General features: G+C 31.7%; 1 protein-coding gene across 6 annotated transcripts in view; it reads right to left on the reverse strand.

Moving 5' to 3' along the window:
- The window catches only part of PPP1R12A (protein phosphatase 1 regulatory subunit 12A), a 131,443-nt gene that overhangs the window by 22,825 nt on the left and 88,641 nt on the right, over positions 1–19,977 (reverse strand). For 2 of the 6 annotated variants that reach the window (XM_025040955.1, XM_006923782.3), the window contains exons 9-17: positions 17,561–17,682; positions 10,897–11,112; positions 9,595–9,689; positions 8,719–8,823; positions 7,565–7,732; positions 6,991–7,167; positions 2,474–2,564; positions 1,273–1,473; positions 858–1,026 (exon numbers count right to left, since the gene is read on the reverse strand). In XM_025040955.1, coding sequence (XP_024896723.1) covers positions 858–1,026; positions 1,273–1,473; positions 2,474–2,564; positions 6,991–7,167; positions 7,565–7,732; positions 8,719–8,823; positions 9,595–9,689; positions 10,897–11,112; positions 17,561–17,682 — 1,344 coding nt within the window. The remainder of the gene's footprint in view (positions 1–857; positions 1,027–1,272; positions 1,474–2,473; positions 2,565–6,990; positions 7,168–7,564; positions 7,733–8,718; positions 8,824–9,594; positions 9,690–10,896; positions 11,113–17,560; positions 17,683–19,977) is intronic. The other 4 variants (XM_025040957.1, XM_006923783.3, XM_025040956.1 and 1 more) reach the window with 3 other exon arrangements.

Raw genomic sequence — 19,977 nt, forward strand, 5'->3', positions numbered from 1 at the left:
TTTTAAAAGGCTCCCTGTGACATCAGCAAAGAAGCACTGCAAAAGATAGCTCCAAATTATAGTATTAAGAGGGGTTTTTTAAGTTATTTTTAGAATTAGAGCAAAAATCTCAAACTGTAATGCCTATAGCGGCAAGCCAGGTAATATAAATGTATAAAATGGGCCAGGAGGGCTCTACTCCAAGGGGGTGGTGAGCTCTTACTACTTGGCTCCAGCCAACTGATGACATGTGAGAATTCAGATCCAGTGATGCTGAATCTTCCATCTATTCCACAGAAGATGGAAATCTGAACTTTTATGCAAATATCTCTAATTTTAAATGTTGGCTCAAAATTTTTATAAACGTTATGTGGGCCTTTCTCAGTGGATTAAAGAACTGAAATATCTCAATGAGCAACAAAAGAAAAGTCAGGTGGAAATTGGGAAAAATTTAATTTTCTGAAGTTTATCCTACATGATTAGTGCTATCATCATGACTAATACTATGAGATTTTGATTTTAAAACATAAAATGCCTATAATTAGGAATAATTTTCTTGTATAGTTAACTTTTCTAATATTGGTAGACATAAAGATTTTTGTGATGCCTTAGGTTATTAAGCTAATATTAAGCATATCATCAAAGACAAATATTTTTGTGACACCTCAGGTTATATAGATATATATGCACATCAATACCAGATCATACAATTTTCTATTTTTATTTTCTACTTTTCTCATTCTTAATGATCATGTCATTTAGGCAGAATGACTCCCAGTTTAGAATGTTGTTTCTTTTCTGTTGAAATATATTAGGAAAAACCAATTTAAAGGATTATTTGAAGGAAACAATGTGTTTTTGAAATTTGATTTTCTTACCTCTTTCATTTTCTTTTGTTAATCCTCTTGAGTAAGCAGAAGTTATACCTACAAGACTATTTGGCCTGTTTATTTGACTTGAAGCATAGAGTGAACTGCTCATGGTAGAAAGTGAAGAGGATGGAGTGGTTGAACTTGAAGTTGATACTGATCTGTAACGCTGATAAGTCTGTAAAATGTTAGAATTAAAACCCACCTGAAATATTAACCACAATTAAAAAAAACACAGAGAACACTTAAATTCATTTCAATTGAAAAGTACTGTTCTAATCATGTCAAAATAATTGAGATTTCTAGTTAAAGTTCTTTTGGGTATTTTGTATATGGTTTGCTATTATACAAATCTCTCTTGTATTTTGAAAATTACAAGAACTATTCCTACCATTTGACCTAACCGTCATTGGTATACTATTACCTCATCATATGTTCTGGAGTATTTCTGTTTATATTCATCTTCTCTAGATGTTTCTGACTCTTTCTTTTCTTCTTGCTTCTCTTTATCTTGCTTTTCTTTTTCCTCTTTTTCTTTTTCTTCATTTTCTTGTTCTCTGGTTCGGGTAGAACGACTTCTTCCTATTGTTTTCTCAGCTTCCTGGAGATCAGTCAATGTTACCCCCTGCACACAAAAAAAGATAAATGTAATTACGAGAGGCATTAAAGCTCATTTCAAAAGGATATTTTATAAGTAGATAAGTATGAATGTATTAAAAGTCAAATATGCATGTTTGGAATTGGTTTGCAAATTGAAACAATTTCTACTTAGTCACATTCTATGAAGAAGCAAACAATAAAAGGTAGTGGGAAAGATAAAAAATATGTGTAAGAAATTATCTCTATATTCGAGTAATTAACAAAACAGCATACAAAATGACAGAAGTACCATATGAATATAGATATTTCCAAAAAGTTCAGCAAAAGAGCCAAAATTACATTGTTTATATATTAAATTTATATGTATTTATGTTTTTATGTATGTGTATGCACAGAGAGATTTCAGTAAAGAAATAACTTTGCAGGTTAAGCCTTGAAGAACAGGTTGAATTTCAGGAAGTAAAGGTACAAAGACAGAAAAAATATATTAAGACCCTAACAAATGGTTCAGCTTGATTTATGAGTAATGGTAAGGATCAAACAGGTGAATCTGGACTTTGGTAGTCCTCAACTGGAAGAAAGGAAAGGCACAAAAGGATACATAGGATATAATTAGAATGGCAAGGAACAGGTAAGGAGACAACTAGACTGAGTGACAGTTTTCTCATACTTGCATAGTAGCTGTTTGATACACCTAATAGAACTATTCTACCCAACTCTAAAAAGGCATAGAATTCTTTAATAATTATTAGATATCATATATGACTAATTTGTTTTAATACTTATCAAATACAGTGCCAGACACATTAGGAATAAAAAATTAATACTCAAAGAAGTACAAGGCATATGAGGTGAAATGTTAACAGTGTACCATATAAAAAAGGCTGTGGGAGGAGTACTAAAAGCAACCTTTTTTCTTTAAAGATTTACTCGCATTATGTACTAACAACAATATTTTCACTGAAAAGTGAACAGGGAAAGGTAATTTATTTCGAAGTTTCATATATTATACACATTAAATATACCTGTGTTGATCTTCTAGACTGTCTTGCTTGTCTAGATCTTGCTTTTCTTTGGGATTCAGACTCTTCATCTCTAACAGGAGTGAGGTATGATCTACAGTAATAAATAAAAAGTTAGCCGGAGATAACAATATTTGTGAATGTAATTACATATGAATGTGTGTGAGTAAAATAGACATTTAGCATTTTAATGGGTTTTGAGAAAGTTTTCAGAAAATGGGTACACTCACTCTGAAATTCAGGAATGAACCCTGATAATTTGTTAGATTAAATAGAACTAATCATACTAACATATCACAGTTTTCAAGTTCTTCCTTAATTTTGTTTTTTTGTTTTTTTTTTAATAGCAGAAAAGAAACACTTTATTAAAAGGGAAAGTACACTTCCAGTCGTGGAAACAGGCCTGAGCAAGAGAAGCGTGGCTCAAAAGGCCCTAACTACTTTTTTCTTTTTAAAATCATGTAATGCCGTTCCTCTTAGCTCCATTTTTGATTCCCTGAAACACCATCCTAGATCATATACAAAGTTATTTGGCTAAACTCTAGACTGTCTATGTCTTTTTATGGTACAATGGTAAGGATGACCAGTTAAGCAGGATTTCCTGTATTCTTGTCATTGTGCATTTACTGATGTTTTTGGCAGATATTATACTCTTGTTCACACTTTGAGTTCTCTGAAAATTCAAGTGGTTTTATACATGAACTGCTTTAAAATCAGCATTACTCTTGGGCAATTCATTTCCTGATATGAAGAAGGGACTTGGCATTTATCTTCACTAAATTTCATCTTATAAATTTAAGCCTATTTTCCATCCTGTCTTAGGACATGCATAATTTCAAAAGTATGCAATCTATGTTAAGAGTTAAATAATTAATTAAAGGGTTGAACAGGCAAAGATAAGACTTAGCCCTACAATGCAAGAAGAAAACTTCCCTCCTATGATCACTATTACTTGGAAAGTTTTTTTTTTTTTATATTGCAGGGCTCTGTTTTATAATTTTCATTCCATATATCAACTCTCTAGAGCTTTAAGTTTTTATTTAGATATAACAGATTCTTTCTATTTTTATAACAATGCTAATGATTTTTCTGCAGCAAGTAATATAAAAGGAGAAGAAGAACCAATAAATTTGTTATTAGTTTAAGAAACATTAACTCTGGAATATGAGGAGCTTGTTATCGAAGGTGGTTTTTTAATTTGGAAAATGCTATACATTCTTACCTTCTCCATGAAAATAAACATATTAAAGGGTCTGAGAAGTACTGAGGGAAGAAACTGGTTTAACTGTGTTAAACCCAGCATTTTCCAAAATCAATTAAGTATTAATTCTTTCCTTTGGTGATAAACCTACTAAATGTGGGAAAATGCTCCATCAGGCATCAGCTGGGAAAATATGAGACCATGGCTAGTTTTTTTTATCCATTCATTTAACACTTATTTATGCATCTACTGACCCTATGCAATTTATGTTTTTTGGACTTCTATCAGATGAGAAGAAAATAATAAAAGGGGATAAAACCTAAATGTGAGAGCAAATCTGGTTAAACAAAAAGTTTGTAAGAGCCCATACGGCTGCACATCACTTCAGCATTTCATGAGCTGCTCTAAAAGTAAGCATGACAACGGACTATTGAAATCTAACTTCTACTATATATTTAATTAAAAATTTCATATTTAATTTAGAACAGGGAAACCTGCATTGCTATTCTTCCCTTTTACCTCTATGGCAGATAGCACTAATTGACCATCACATTCTCTTCCAAGGAGCTTAGATTCTTTTTCAATACAACTTCAAGCTGCCATGAAAGTTAATAAATCTATTTATCATATCTGCTTTAATATATGCAGGTTAGGGGGATAAAAATTAATAGTTAAAAGTTATAAAATCTGTTCATTAAAAGTTTCCTTAAAACATCTGTCCCACACTAGCATACAAACCTAGCCTATCAATTTCTAACACATTTATTTCCTATATTTGATAGTCCCTATCTGATATTCAGTTCCTCTCTCCATCCTTGGAGTACCTATAGAGAGCAGACCTCGAAGAATAGGATGTAAAGAAGAAAATTAATTTATATATTTTATGTATTTTTAATTCCAAAGAGCTGATCATGAAAAAGACACTAGAATATACCAAATTCCATTGCTGCCTTAATCATTATTATATCATATTGTCATATTAGATCTCTTATAACTACATAGAATATATAAGTTTACTCTCTATTAGTCTTTTAGTAGTTTTAGATTGCTTGCTATTTTCTGAGCAACCCAAAGGATATTCTTAAATTAAGGTTTTTTTCCTCTCAATAAATGCAATTATTCCATATATATATTTATTCTACTGACATTTATTGGTTGAAATATTCATATAAACTTATAATGTTTATATGTGGCTAGCCAATCATATTACATCTTTAAAAACCTGAATACCAATCCTTGTTTCTCATTCAGCTTTTTTCCTTTCAGAAGGAAGATAAATGGGAGCTAGCTGAGCCAAGAGAGAATGGTGGAAGAGGGTAGTTAGTTATTGGTAAAGTATTGCCTTGCAGTTTAAAGACTGTGGAGAATTAGAAATACTTTGTTTTAATTTTTTCATTAAAACAATGGAAAAAATTTGTTATCATGCTCCATCTAGTTAAAGCTAGCTTCTCCTTCCTTTTCCCTCACCCTCAATTAATCCACTGGAAATCTTAACAAAAACAGGATTCCTCATCCAATCCTGATCAACAAAAACAGGAAAATTCTAAAATATGGTGGAATTTAATAGCGTGCATGGCAACTTTACATAATATCCAAAAGTACACATATGTAAGGGTACCTAAAATGTCATAAATGTATTGACTTTTGTCAGCCACAGTATATTCTTAAAACATTTTGGCGGCAAATTTTCAACCACACACATTTCAAAAAATTAATGAAATTTAATTAAAAGACAAACAAAAGAGGCCAACAATGTAGTCAAAATTGCAAACAAATATTTGACATAGAACAAAGCACAAACATTAATATTACTGCAAACATCAATGAACAAAGTAAGACAAACAAAATTTCTCTAATAGAGACCAGGAACAATCTCAATAAATATATTTTGTTTCTTATGTTACTAGAATCTGCAGTCCTTATATCTCCAAAAATTAATTTTCAATCTTTAATGTCTTTTAAGATTAATTCTAAAAAGTTGAAATTCAACTCTCTCCAATAACATAAAAAATTTTTTAAAAAAGCTAAGATTAAGAATCATAATTTGTTCCGAAACAACACATGATTCTGGGGTGACCTTCATTAGACTGTCACTGGAAAATTTTAAAAAGTGTGGAATCCTAGAGATAAACAGGATTCTGAAAGTTAGAAATTATATAAATCAAAAACTTCATTTTACAGAAGAAATTCTGATCCAGAGAGAACTCTAAATTTAGGATTAACGCAGAACAAGGAGGGAAAAAACAAGGACTGCTGACTCTTTCTCCCCTTCAACCCAAACCTCCTCTGCTCCATAAAAGCAAAACCCTCAAATTTGTTTTTACACATTTGAGAATGATGGATGCCTATACTCTTCTAATTTCCTTTGGCTGTATGGTCTTATTGAGACACTTCAAAAACCTGACTTAAATTCAAATATGATACAACCTACACTGGTATTCAAATTAAAAAATTCGAACTGCTTGTAGTTGTGTTATCACTATATTTCACTATAATGAGATAAAATGTAAATATGTTGGCAGAAACTAGAGATGTAATGACAGGAAAGGAAATATTTAAGTTTGTTACTTTTCATATATTTACCACAAATATTACTCTAAAGATACTACCGTAAGGATGCACTGTGTGAAGCACCAGAGACAAAGGATGTAAGATTATCTGTTTATGAAAACTAAGTGCCAGAAGTAAAACCAAGTTAATCTGGTATTTTAGTGAGGAAAATATCAGTTATGTAGCTAATTTAATGTTGCAAGAATAAAATATTTTAAAAGGTTCCATTTAGCTTTCTAAGGTTTTCATCTTTCTCAAGAGGAAAAACAAAATTCAAAGATAGGGAGTATAGATGATATAATCTTGGGCCTTGCCTTAGTTCTCATAGTAATTATATAAATGTGGAAAAGTCATTTAATATCTCTGGATCTCAGTTTCTTTCTGTAAATCAAGGACATCACAAAAGATAATAGGTAAGTTCCTTTCCACATCTATGATTCCATATAACTGAGAAAAACAAAAAGAAGTAAGCGATGCTCATAAATATATTAAAGCACACAAAATAAATTCGTAGATCCTTAAAAAAATTTAATAAGTGCCTTCTATGTACCAGAATTAAAACTAAGTGTATCAACATAGTTAGAATTATTTGGCTTACAAATATGCACCAGAAGCCTTTCTTCACCAAGAGAATCTTTACAGATAATTTCTTTCATTAACCTATTGGAGAGATGGTCACCAACTTCACAAGATTAAAAAACAAAACAAAACAAACAACTTTTATCACTGGGCAAGATATATTGGGAGTCCTATTAGGACCTTTACACACCTGCGTCTCTCCCTGACCTCTGATGTGGAGGAGACAGTGCCAGCAGTAGTTGTAGTCAGGGTTGTGGTAGAGGCTGCAGCATTTACAACAGTTGGAGCAACAGGAATGGTCACTGCCGTAGGAACACTGTCCTTTTCTTTCTCAGTACTATCCTCAGCCCACAAACGATTTGAGGTACTATAGCATCATAAGCAGCAACACAAAAAGAGAAAAGGAAAACAGCTAAACAATGAAAGCACTTTCTAGCAGCTGAAAACGTGTGACTACAGGGATGGATTTTTTTAAAACACAAGGCAAGGCATATTTCAACTATGCACCAAGAAGCTCACCCAGAGCTGTCAAAGTGAGAAATTTATATTTTAAGCAGTCTAATTCAAGTAAAGTTCATAATTTAGGAACTTAATTTTTTTCCCCAGACATGCATAACTGCCTCTTTTTGGAACCAATTTTTGCTTGTAAATAATTTTAACAAGGTAAATGAAAAAATCCAGAGCCCCACAATCTTCTAAACAAAAACGCATGCACATACATAAGCGCACAGTTGGCCTGAACACAAAATGTATCTGTGACTCACCTGCTTTGTGTGCCTGCTGAGGAAGAACCCGTTGTAATCTTTGTAGTAGTGCTTGTGCTGGAAAGCAGGCTTTTCTGAAGCCCAGCTGCAGAGGTAACTGTTGGTGTTGATGTGGTGCTTGGAACACTAGAACTAATCAAATCATCTTGTCTTCTACCAAAGGAGTAACTAAAGAAAAGAGTCATATCTATATAGGATGTGTTTGTATGTGTATTTTATAGTTAATGTCTATACATTATACAGATTCACAAGGCTAGGAAAAATCTAAAAAACTGTGTTCCTAAATACACCACCAGCTCCAGCACCAAGAGTTGCACCTACAACTTGCTAGAGTTTAGATAATTTCACTAATTTGGTAGTGTATCATTTTACTGCCTCCCCCCTCTACCTCAACAAGACTCAAAGATGATCTGATCTGACATTTTACACTTCTAGAACTGTTCCAGATCATATGGTTATGACAGGCTGGGTCTGAGAAAAACACTTCGGTTTGGTTTTACTTGGGGAAAGCTAAGACTTTGAAATTTTGGAAGAAAATTGTTTCAGCAATGGGTCACATCCCTAGGAATGACCCATGCTTATATTATATTTGTTCATCTTTTACTCTTTTTTGGTTGTTTTTAGCAGATAAATAATTTACAGCCTCCCCTCCCCTCCATATGATATCACCAACATTCTAATTCAAGGCATTTACTTAGCTCTAAGACAAGTGAAAATTTTCCAGGTCACCAGTGATGACCAGATCAATTAAGACACTAATCTATTTCAAATGCTCTAGTCAACTATATAAGGATTTCCTTTTTAATATGCCACCATATAAAAGATATTTCATTATATCTCAAAAAATTAATTAAATATATATACAGCAGGTCCTCAAATAACGTTTTGCTCAACACAGTTTCATTATCACATTGATGAGATGCTGTAGGCACTTAATTCTAGTTTATACCAATCAGCCTACATTAAAATTAGTTTTGTTATACATCATTTCGTTTAACGTCACGCAACCTAATGAAGACGTTATGTGGGGACTGACTGTAATATATTAGGAAGGCATTAGTCGGAGCAAATTTTCATCCATCTTTAAATATATATTTTAGAAAAGCCTCATTTTTATAAAATACATAAAAGTTACTTAAGAATTATATTATTACCTTTTATGATAAGTTGATCCTTCATTAATTGAGCTATTCCTTTTGAAATCATCTTCCCATTTTCTTCTTGTATAAGAACTACTTGTTCGCAAACTTGAAGAATCTCTGTAAAAAAAATATCCTTCAGATTCTGGTAGATAATTTGTAAGAAAACTGTATATTAATAAACATTAGTAGGTGTAGAAACTAGAAAAGTCCCTTTGAGATACTTAGTAAGAAGTAATTCCATTTCTAGGATTCTGTCCCTAAGGTATAAACCTAATTAAAGGGAGAAAATTAAGATGTTTACAGAAGTTTTGTTCATGATTGCGAACTGTTAGACAATTTAAATTTTCATAGTTTGAGGAGGGGAAATGGTTACTTTAACCTCAGCAAACCTACTCTATGGACACTATGTACTGATGAAAAACAATGTTTACTGAAAATATATATTATTAGCATATAAACTACGTATGAGATGTCAGATAAAAAAGTCGAGATACAAAACCGGATGTTATAACACAATGATAACTGCATTAAAAAGCTCTCATACTCTATGTGCCGAAAAACAGGAAGAAACTAAATTAACACTCTTTTCCCCCTTCTTCTTTTTCCTTTTCTATATGTTCCAAATATTTAGAGAACATGTACTAGTTTGCGACCTCATTTTCCACCACTGTCCCCTCACTGTGTTCTAATCACTATGCCTCTTTTTGCTATTTCACGAACATACCAAGCCAGAACCTCCTCAGGAGTACTTGGTGTTCTATCAGTAATACCCTCCATTTCTTTCTGCAATCCATATCTCACATAATTCCAACAATGCTCATGCTTTAACTCTCATGCTAGATAATAAAGATTTCGTAGTAAAAACAAAGCAAATCATAATGAATCCACCTGTTTTCTTTCTCTTCAATGTCAGATGTACTGGCTAGTCGTCTTGGTATTGTAGGTGTAACATATGCAAGCCTAGTTCCTTTACTATCTTTCTCCTACACAACAGAAAAAAAAAATGAGTGAAAATAAATCTGTGATACTTACAGGTGCTGCTAAGAATATTTAAGAGTATCCAACAATGAATAATGACATAGCCATCACAGTTTACTTTATAGAATTTCCACAGTTTCTAGCCAAACTCTAAAAAATTAATGTCTATCAACAGTCAAGTACTATAACCACTAAAGGACAGTTTGCATGAATTACTTTTATTTCTCCTTTTATCTAGAATTAGATAATATTTTAACATAGAGAAGAAAAATTCCTCTACAGTTTAATGACTTTTTCTATAACTTCTGTAACAGATTATTCATAGTATTAGTATCATAAGGTAAAATATCCTTATTTATTTCAGAGAAATAAGGTCTCAAATATAGTTCAATAAAAAGTCATAATCGCTTATGTTATATAAGGTATTTACTGCCTTAATATTCTACTCTTTAACATATATCATTAAAACATTCAAAACAAAAGTTATTTAAATTATATTTATCTAAATCTGGTTGAGAATGTAGTGACAATGGCATCTGATCTGTTCCTACTATACTGGCATCAAGTAGTTAGAAACAACTGGGCAATAAACTGATACAAAATAAAAAATATTAAACTTACTTGATGAGAAATTCTATTTCTGAATTTCTGATAAAAGAAATACTCCTAAATAGAGGAAAAAACTATATGGAAAAAAATGTCCAAGCATCGATAAATGCAGTAGAAAATTAACAATCAGCTATATAAAATAACACTGAATGAACTGTGGTACATTCTATTTGACAAAATTTAATATTGCCTTTCAAAATATAATAGTTATTTACTCATTAAGACAAAGTTGCTTTTGATATAAGAGATGAAATATCGGGTAAAGAAATGAGAAGATACTGGGTAAGTGTAACCAATGAGTATAATCATATTCTAGAAGAAATGTACTTCTAAACTTTGGAAAACTTTCCTAATAAACAAATAAGCTTGCTCTTTGATAAATTTTATTGTAAATTTCAAAGTAAGATAAACTGTTTCTTTAATTGAGTATAGTCAGATCCTTCCAATTCCACATAGATATTTGTTTAAGGCAGGTACACTTGTATTGTCATGTAGTTCAAGTTGAAACATAGATCTAATGACAAACAGAAAAGCCACCAGATTTGACATTCCTGGAAAACAAATCATTAGTTTTTATAGAACCCAGACTGTGAAATAGATTACCTTTTCTTTATTATCCAAAGAGGAGGAAAGTCTAGGACTTGAAGCTGAACGCATAACACCTGCAGTGTCTTTTTCTTTCTGAGCCTCTTTAGATGCTGTGATTTCTGCAAGTGCACCATAACTGCCAGTCTTTCTAAGTCCTAACCTCCAAGATGCAGGAGACTCATCTTTTCTCTCTTCTTCTTTGGAAGAAATTTTTGTAGCTGAGGTTGGAAACTTTATATTTTATTTTTAAGAAAAAGAAAAAAGAATTATCAACACTGATCGATCAGTCCTTAAACTGGGAATAATAAGTTCACAGATAAAACATCTAAAATTATAGTTAATAATTTCAGAAGAAACACTTTTACTAAGTAGGTTAATGTCTTAGTCAAAGTGTAAAGGTATAAAACTGAAAAAGGCATGAACTACCTTTCCAGAAGTTAGATTTAACAAAGCACACTCCACACTTTATATCACACAGAAAAATTACGATGCAGATAGAGAACAGAAATGAGCACACCATAAGGACTTAAAACCATGCATCTTTGGAACCAATATTCATATTAAACTTGTTATATTGTAACCTAATATAAATCCTTGCACATAGAAATGCCTCACCATGGATTTTTCACCCTTATTGGGCACAAGAACAATGCCAGTTTTGCGCAAGCCCTGCCTCCATGATGCAGGATCTACAGATTCCACCACAGGCATGGTAGGAGCAATGAAATCATACTAAAGCCAATTAAAATGAGACAGGTAAAGAGATAAAGATTGAAAGTATGAAAACAGAAAAGGAAGTTTCATGAGCAAAACACATTTTTTCCTTTTTTAAAAGAATTTTATAATAAATTAAATTGAAATGATTGGGTAATAATCCAATCTTTAAAAGTCACTGGGAGCAAGTTCCATTTTCAGCATGAGAGAATCTGAAAGACTCTAATAGAGAAACTTTTATCTAAAGCAGTTAAAAGGTCTGTAGAGCGGATAATATAGCATGTGAATGAACAAAGCACATGAATTTTGCTTTTATTCCTTTATATAATTGGTTAAACATTTTTAAATCCAGCATAACCAACAAAAATGAAAACAGATATATTTTCTAATTATAACATTTATTTCAATAATATTTTTAATATCATAATCATATTTACTGTTTGATTTTTCCACCAAACATTAAGCATTTCAACTAAAAACTATTTTTTTATACAAATATTTATTTCATTTCCAGGACTTTCCTCCAAATAGCCCTAAAAGTGAAACATCTGTTATCTGTAACTAGTTCACTTCATCAACTTAACTTATAGCATTTAAATATTCAACCACAGTTAAATATAAGTGGGTGACTATAGTTACTGACTAGCTGCTACAAGCCTGGGATATGAATACTTAAAAAAAAACAAAACTTTCTTTCATATTTAATGCCAAAGTTTGCTATTATTAGCAGCTTAGTAGAGCTTGTTAAAGCAACCATATATCGGAGGGCTACTTTATAGACAAAACTGTTATTAACATACCTCTGGTACTTCCAGTAATTAATTCCTATCAATAGGATTGAAAATAGACACATGATGTACAGCATTTCTCAGTTTCCAAAATGTGCACTGAGGCATTCCAAGGCGCCAGAACAGAACCACAGGGGCGCTATGAGGGATATCTCATTTAAAGTTCTGAGAGCACAGTGACATCTGTTGGACACTGTACAAACTGCTATTAACTTATTTGCACTTACCTACTTCAGAAAAGAAACAAATAGGTATTTCTTTTGGGCAAGTGGCACTGTGAAAAAGATTAGTAAAACACTAGGGGCTCTGTTGACTGAGAAAAGCTCAGGAACTTCTGTAGACACTGAAGTGACTAGTTATCAATTTCTGAGTTTAAAATCATAGTATTCTAGAACGGGGACTGGCAAACATTTCCGTAAAGAGCCAGACTGTAAATTTTAGGCTTTGAGACCACAGGGTCTCTGTTGTAACTCACCTATGCTGCTGCAGCACAAATGCAACCATAGGTAATACGTAAGTGAATAAATGTGGCTGTGTCCAATAAAAATTTATTTAGGAATACTGGAATTTGAATTTGTGTCACAAAATTGTCTTCTTTTGATTCCCTCCCCACCACCACTAAAAATTTAAAAAGTATTCTCTCTTGTGCGCTGTACAAAAACAGGTATGTGGGTCAGCTCTGACCCACAGGCCATGGTTGCCAATTCCAGCCCTGAAATCTCCCCAAACTGGAAACAAATGTTATTCCTGACTATGATAAAATAGTCATATAGCAGTAACATTTACTGAATGTTGTAAGAAAAGGTAATATTTAATTAGTAACAAATGTTTATTAGTTCCAGGTCCTAAGTAAAGTGCTTCACATGGGTTATCTTGTTTAATCCATACAACAACCCAATGAAATACTATTACTGTTAGAGCTGAGAAAAATAGGGCAGTGTTATCAATTTTGAAATGAACATTTGTTGCACTATACAATATAATGGATATACTTCCACTTTATCTAACATGAATTTGCATTTAAGTTCCGGTTTATTTGTTTAAAAGCATCTTCAGTTTTATTTGGTGTATAAATGAACCTCTCTGAAATACTCAACTATACTTTCTCCTTGAAACACTTCTTTTGGCTTTTATAACAGAAAACTATTTTGACTTTCTTACTCTTCTGATCAACCCCCTTCTTGGTCTTTTTGTTGTTTCTGTCATAGTCCTGCAACATGAGCACTCCGAGAATATTCTCAGATCTCCCATTTTCTCTTTCCACTTCCTTTTCCCAAGAGTTTGGAGTAGGGTCTTCTCTACTTCCTCAGGCCAAATGTTAACTGTATTCAGCTTATTCTCAAATTTGATACTCTCTAACTCACTCTAAGTCCTAAATTCCAAGTCCTGAATTTCTATTTATCCTTAGAATGGACTACTAGAACAATAATTGGAACCTGGAACTCAACATGACTAAAATCAAAAACACCTTTATTTCCAAATCAACTTTTAGTTCCCCATTTCTATTAATGGCATCAATAATCTCTTCAGTCTCCTATTTCTGAAACTTCTAAGTCATGTTAGACTTCTCTGTCACCTTCACCATCTACCTATAAAGTCTCTAAATCTCCTCCTTTCATTCATAAGACGACTGCCACTTCTCTAGTTTATACTCTTATCATCCTGGGCAACTTCAATGATTTTCTAATAAACCTCTCGGTCAGTCTCTCGCCTTCAAATACACCTGTACTTGCTGTCAGATATTTTATAAAGAATAATTCTCTCATGGCCTTGTTCAACCATCCTGTATAATTCTCTACTATCTGTCAAATTATAAAAATGTTATCTTAGAAATGAAGACATTCTTCAATTTGGCTCTACTTTTCTTGCTTTGTTTTGTATATGTACCTTATACATTGATCAAACTAAACAACTCATTTTTCACGCAAAACACTCTATATTATTTCTACCTGGCTCACACTGTTTTCTTCTCTCCCTTTCAACAAACTGTACAAAACCTTCCTTCCCTCTGTTTAGTTGAAATACTACCTCAAGATCTGTCATTCTTCAAGATCTATCTCAAATGTTCTAATTCCATTATATCAAATTAAATACGATTTGTTTCATTTTTAAACAATCATTCTACATTTGTACATTTTATCAGCATATTTCATATACCAACAACATATAGTAGTCTTTTATTAAATTATTATTATGCTTAATAATTGGAGTCAATTAACTAAAACACTTAATTCCAAGAACATTGTAATTGTTACCATCTAGTAAAGAAAAAATGGTTTATACTTATTGGAATTTATGTGCATACACTAGAGTAGGTAATCATCTTTGGAGATCCCAACAGTATTTATTTTGACTACAGAATTATATAAACTTATTTTCAGTTAAAAATTTAAATAATATAATCAAACTGTTGGTTTTATAGCTAACATCTCCACAAATAATAGGCCTGATTTCATTACTACAGAAATAGTTCTTTATTTTTAGCTGGAATTGAGGACTTAAGGGAAGATCACTTAAATATATCCATTTCTCTGCAGACACACTGAGTTATTATAGAATTTACGTGATATTTAATACTGTTTCAGAGCTCCTGTTCTGTGATCTATTCCTTGCCATGAGTGTGTGTGTGTGTGTGTGTGTGCGCGCGTGCGCATGTGCACACTAGTGGAAGAAGCTAGAGAACTTAAGATAATTGTAAATATTAGAAGCAGAGCAGTGAGTAGGAATCGAAAAATAGAACTCTTAACTGCAAAATCTAAGGTGCACTTACAAATGAACGATTTATGTAAGGCAATTTGCATGTCTGGTCTCTAAGTTACAGGAAAAATACTGAAACAAAATTAAAAAACAATAATACTGATAATATTGCTCTATCCATTAAAATAACACTTCAAATTTTTTATACACCATGACTTCACTGCTTTGAATAAAACTGGGCTACAAAACCTTAAAAACAAAGACTGAAACAATATAATCTAAGTAAGTTTTGAAATTGAGAATTGCAATTTCTAAATATGTAAATTATAGAAACAGTTGTCATTAGATCAATTTAATTACAGAATCAGAAGTAATTCTGAGTAAGAATTTTATAAGAGGCTATTAGCTCACTAATCTAACAGTTATTAAGTATCTGCTTTCAGTTAGGACAGCTGGCATAAACTGCGAAATATATTACCATAAATCTGAGGCTACGCTTGAGAAAAATGTAATTGATTATAAGATGTCTATTGTAATTATCTGACTATGGTAGGGAAGAGATTGCTTAGCTAAATACTCAAAAGAACGACAGTTTTGTGACCAGCTATTCCAAGAGGTTGGAGCTTTTGGAAACTTTTGATAATCCTATAGTTCCAACAGATAAAAAAATCAGAAGAGATAAAAGTGTTCATTGAGAAAGTAAACAGGGGTTCTAGAATTAAATAAAACTACAGTTAAACAGCTCCTGGTGACACCAGTTATGGCAATAACTGTCTTAAAAATTCTGCAGGACAGGTTGCTTCTGGAGAATTTTATTTTAAAGCACATGTAATTATGATCATATAAACATGGGTTCTAACTGAATTCAAGAAGCCCTCAGTTTTAGAATACAGAAAGTAAGATAACTCATTCATATAGTTTCCTGATATTCAAATTGTACTAGTAAAATCCACACATTTTTACTACTAAGAATTCACATTATTCTTATTCCTTAGGAAAAGTTTTAGAGAAGGATTATTTCTAACAGTATGGATTTAAAAAAACAATCTCTAGTTTATGATTTTAAAAGATTTACATTTTGACCAGTTGGAGCCAAATCCAAATATTAGCAAGGCTGACACTGTGATAGAAACACTACAGGAATTTAAAATCAGTCCTCAAACCCATGCAAACCAAATAACGTCAGACAAGCAACAAAATAAAAAGTTCCAAGGCAGAGATATGACGACTAAACAAACTGCAATCCCTGAGTGGACACTTGATTTAAAAAAACAAGGAGTTTGAAAGACATTATTGGGAGGGCAACTGGGAAAATCTTAAGTGTGGTCTATACATTAGTGAAGAGATAATAGTATTACATCGAAATTAAATTTCCTAAGTTGAAGAGATAACAGTATGACATCAAAGTTAAATTTCCTAAGTATGATAATTTTAGTGTGGGAGTGAAAGATAATGACTTTGTATTTAGGAAACAAATACTGAAGTATTTAGAGGTCAAGTGTTATACTGATTGCAACTAATTTTTAACTGGTTCTGAAAAAGTGTGTGCGTGTGTATAGAGAGGGAAATGAGTGTGCTCATTAAAGATAAGTAAGGGCTATTGAAAAGAGCTTTTAAAAAGAGATAAGTTTTAAAAAAGATAAGTAAAAAAACCAAAACAGAATCCTTAATCTTTCATTTGGATTAATAGAAGTATATGTTCTGGAGTAGCAAGGAAAAGAAAGTCTTTAAAAAGATCAACACATTGGTTGGAAAGTACTGTTTGGTAGAGAAAGGGAAGTAAGAAGGACAGAGAGCAAATGGAGAACACAGTAAAGGAGAAGAGGAAGAAATGAAATTAAAATCTGGAGAGAGTCAGTCACTAGCCAGGCCTTGTCAACCAAAGTTTACAAGGTCAACTACTTTCTCTCTTTGTTTATTGTTTTTGTTTTATCGTTTATTTATTTATTTTTGACAGCCAGAAAGATAGTAACTCACTCAAAGTCATAACTACTTCTAAGTAGTGGGTTCAGGAGCTAATCTCTGGTTTGTCTTCTGAGATCATGCTCCTACTAGTGCTTTGTATTGAATTAGAAAATTTGAATTCTAGTTCTCTCATTGACTTGTGGTAGCACTTTTTGTGTTTAGCCTTTGCTCATGTGAAATTGTCGAAATGCACCTTAACAGAGATAAAAGAAATGAAATTTGTGTTTCTCAAAAGTACAAGAGAATTAAAAAGTACCATGATGATCGGTTTTCATATAAAAAATGTAATCCCTATGCCATTTATTTCTATCAACTGTAAAATTGCAAAAAGTATTTAAAAAATATAATATGGTTCAAAGGAAATCTCAGTCAAATTAAAGAAAGGAAAATATATTCTTATTCTAAAACCATAAATATTTTTGGAATAAGCTATAAAAATTTAGAACTTAATGCTTTAGCTAAAATGGTTCTTAAACAGAATATATGTATCTTTAGCCAACATAGTTTTAGCTTACCTTTTTAATAGGTGATGTAGGTGTTGCCTGACCAGATGACACAGGTGTTGTAACAGCTACGGGAGCTGCTTGTGTACTAGAAGTATTGGCATTAGTTACAGAAGCCATGGGTTTTGTCTTATCTATTTTAATAAAAAAAAAAAAAGAACATTAAGAATCAGGATTCTATATTAACTCAGTTTCAATGACTGGGAAAATATTACTTTATAGTCTATCTTTGTTTAAGGTTTTGTTAAATCAAATTCTTTTATCACTATTATCCTTTTTAACAAGTGAATTTTTAAGGAGTTTCTAAAAATGTCTCAATATATATGTTGAAGTAAATAATATGAAGAAACACAACAAAGCTTCTAAGAATAAAAAGCACAAATAGAATCTGACTTTTGTACTTTAAACACAATGGAAAATTTTAAAATCTTTAAAATTAATATTTAAAACTTGAATGCATGAATACAATGTTACTTAACAATTTACAAGAGCTATGTAATTTTCTAATGAATAAACAACTTATGTTGCTTATCTAAAACTGACGGCTCCTCTTTATTACAGGGAATCTAAAAGTGCTTTTTGTCAATATTCCTGTTAAACAGTATGCTTCAATGTCACAAAGAGTATGCCTTTTCACCCCTAAAAAATCTATAAGTTAAATGGACATAAACATTAGCTGAATTAGGTTAAATCTCTTTTCATATTGTATCAAGACAATTTCCAACTAGTGATGAATCACTTAGAAAGATTTTTAAAAGTATTAGAAAAATTAATCTGATGCTAGAAAAAATTCAAAGACTGTTCAAATACATAAATCAGATTATCTTTTAACAAAATGGTCACTAAAAATGTAAATCTTTAAATTAACTGTAATTTATAAATGAACTAGAAAAGCTTACTTTCCAAATGGCCAAAGCTCATTTTATTTAGTTTTAAAGTATTCCCTTGGTTTCAAAATGGGGCAAGACAGGTATCCTTCTATACTTTGAGGAAGAAATATACTGTTTTAAAGCTCTATAAAATACTCATTTCAAAATATTACTTCTCTCCCCCCTTTAGGTTAGTTTTCCAAAGAAATCTTCCATCTTAAGTTATCATTATTGTATGCTATTATACTTTATAAGTAGACAATATTAAAATATTCTTATCTTTAGAGTAACTATAAATATCCTACTAACAATCTAAATTTGCAATGATTCATTCAGTTCTATTTGTGACTAAGAAAACATCCATAAGATGTTAATAGGTGAAAAGAACACTATCTCAAACTATACCACAGGACAAGGTCAAACTGGGATACTTAAAAATCACTATAACCTTAGCTTTTTGAATAAACTGAATGAACTAGACTCAGTCTAATAAATTTTATTCTCATTGTTAAATAATACCTCTTTTCCTTCAACAGAAGCTAGCCTATTCAGCACAGTTAAATTCAAATCATATGTAATCTAATTAGACCATCTTCCTGAAAAACGAGACACCTAACTAGACAGAGAGAGTAATTCAATAAATATTTATTAAGCGTATCCATACTTCAGGTACTGTCATAGGTACTGGGGATGCATCAACCAATGAAAAGACAAAATATCTTAACTGCACAGAGCATACAGTCTAGTAAATAAAAAAACAAGACGAAATTCAACAGATTTTCTTTCATTTTATATTCTCCTTTCTTCCTATTTTCTCTTGATTTAAAAATTTGTTTTTTATTAGTGCATCCTACACACCAAGGAGTGTATACGCATGTATGTAAACATTTGTTTGGTTTAAGAATAATAATGAAACAAACCCCATGTGCCACCATCGAACTTAAATAAACATTATCAATACTGTTGAAGCCCTTCTATCCATTTGATTTCAGTGAAGAATGACAATTTCAAGTCCAAGAGGGAAAAAAACTTGAAAGCAAAAATATATCTCCTTCTTTTCATTCTCTCTACTACCTCTCAAATTTATAATTTTGAAAGGAAATTAAATTTTTGGTTAAGTTCCTATTTAAATCTGATTTATGAAAAGAACACTGATAAAAAACTTTATAAAAGAAAATTCAGCAAAACAGTTATTTTATGTCAAATAGTTTCCCAAGGAAATAACTTTACAAAAAGTAGAAAAAAGAAACAGCTTAGAAATTGTCAAATAAAGCTGTAGCTCTACAGGGAAACGGCTGCTTTCTCAAGCTTGCCAAATAAAGTATGATAAAGCCTTGTTGATATTAAAAGAGTGAGAGAGAAGGAACCACACAACATTTACATGGATTAATTCTTAAGACAGAGTCAAATTTTCCTGGCACGACTGACTACTAGCAACAGGAAGAACAAAATTATCATAGTACAATGCTTCAGAGGAACATTTAAAGTTAGATCAGTGAGAAACTAAGCAGAGAGTGATTGGTATGCTTAAACTCCAAACAAGGAACTAATACAATGCAA

The sequence above is a fragment of the Pteropus alecto genome, unplaced genomic scaffold (assembly GCF_000325575.1).
Source record: "Pteropus alecto unplaced genomic scaffold, ASM32557v1 scaffold76, whole genome shotgun sequence".
In the NCBI taxonomy this organism is placed as follows: domain Eukaryota; kingdom Metazoa; phylum Chordata; class Mammalia; order Chiroptera; family Pteropodidae; genus Pteropus; species Pteropus alecto.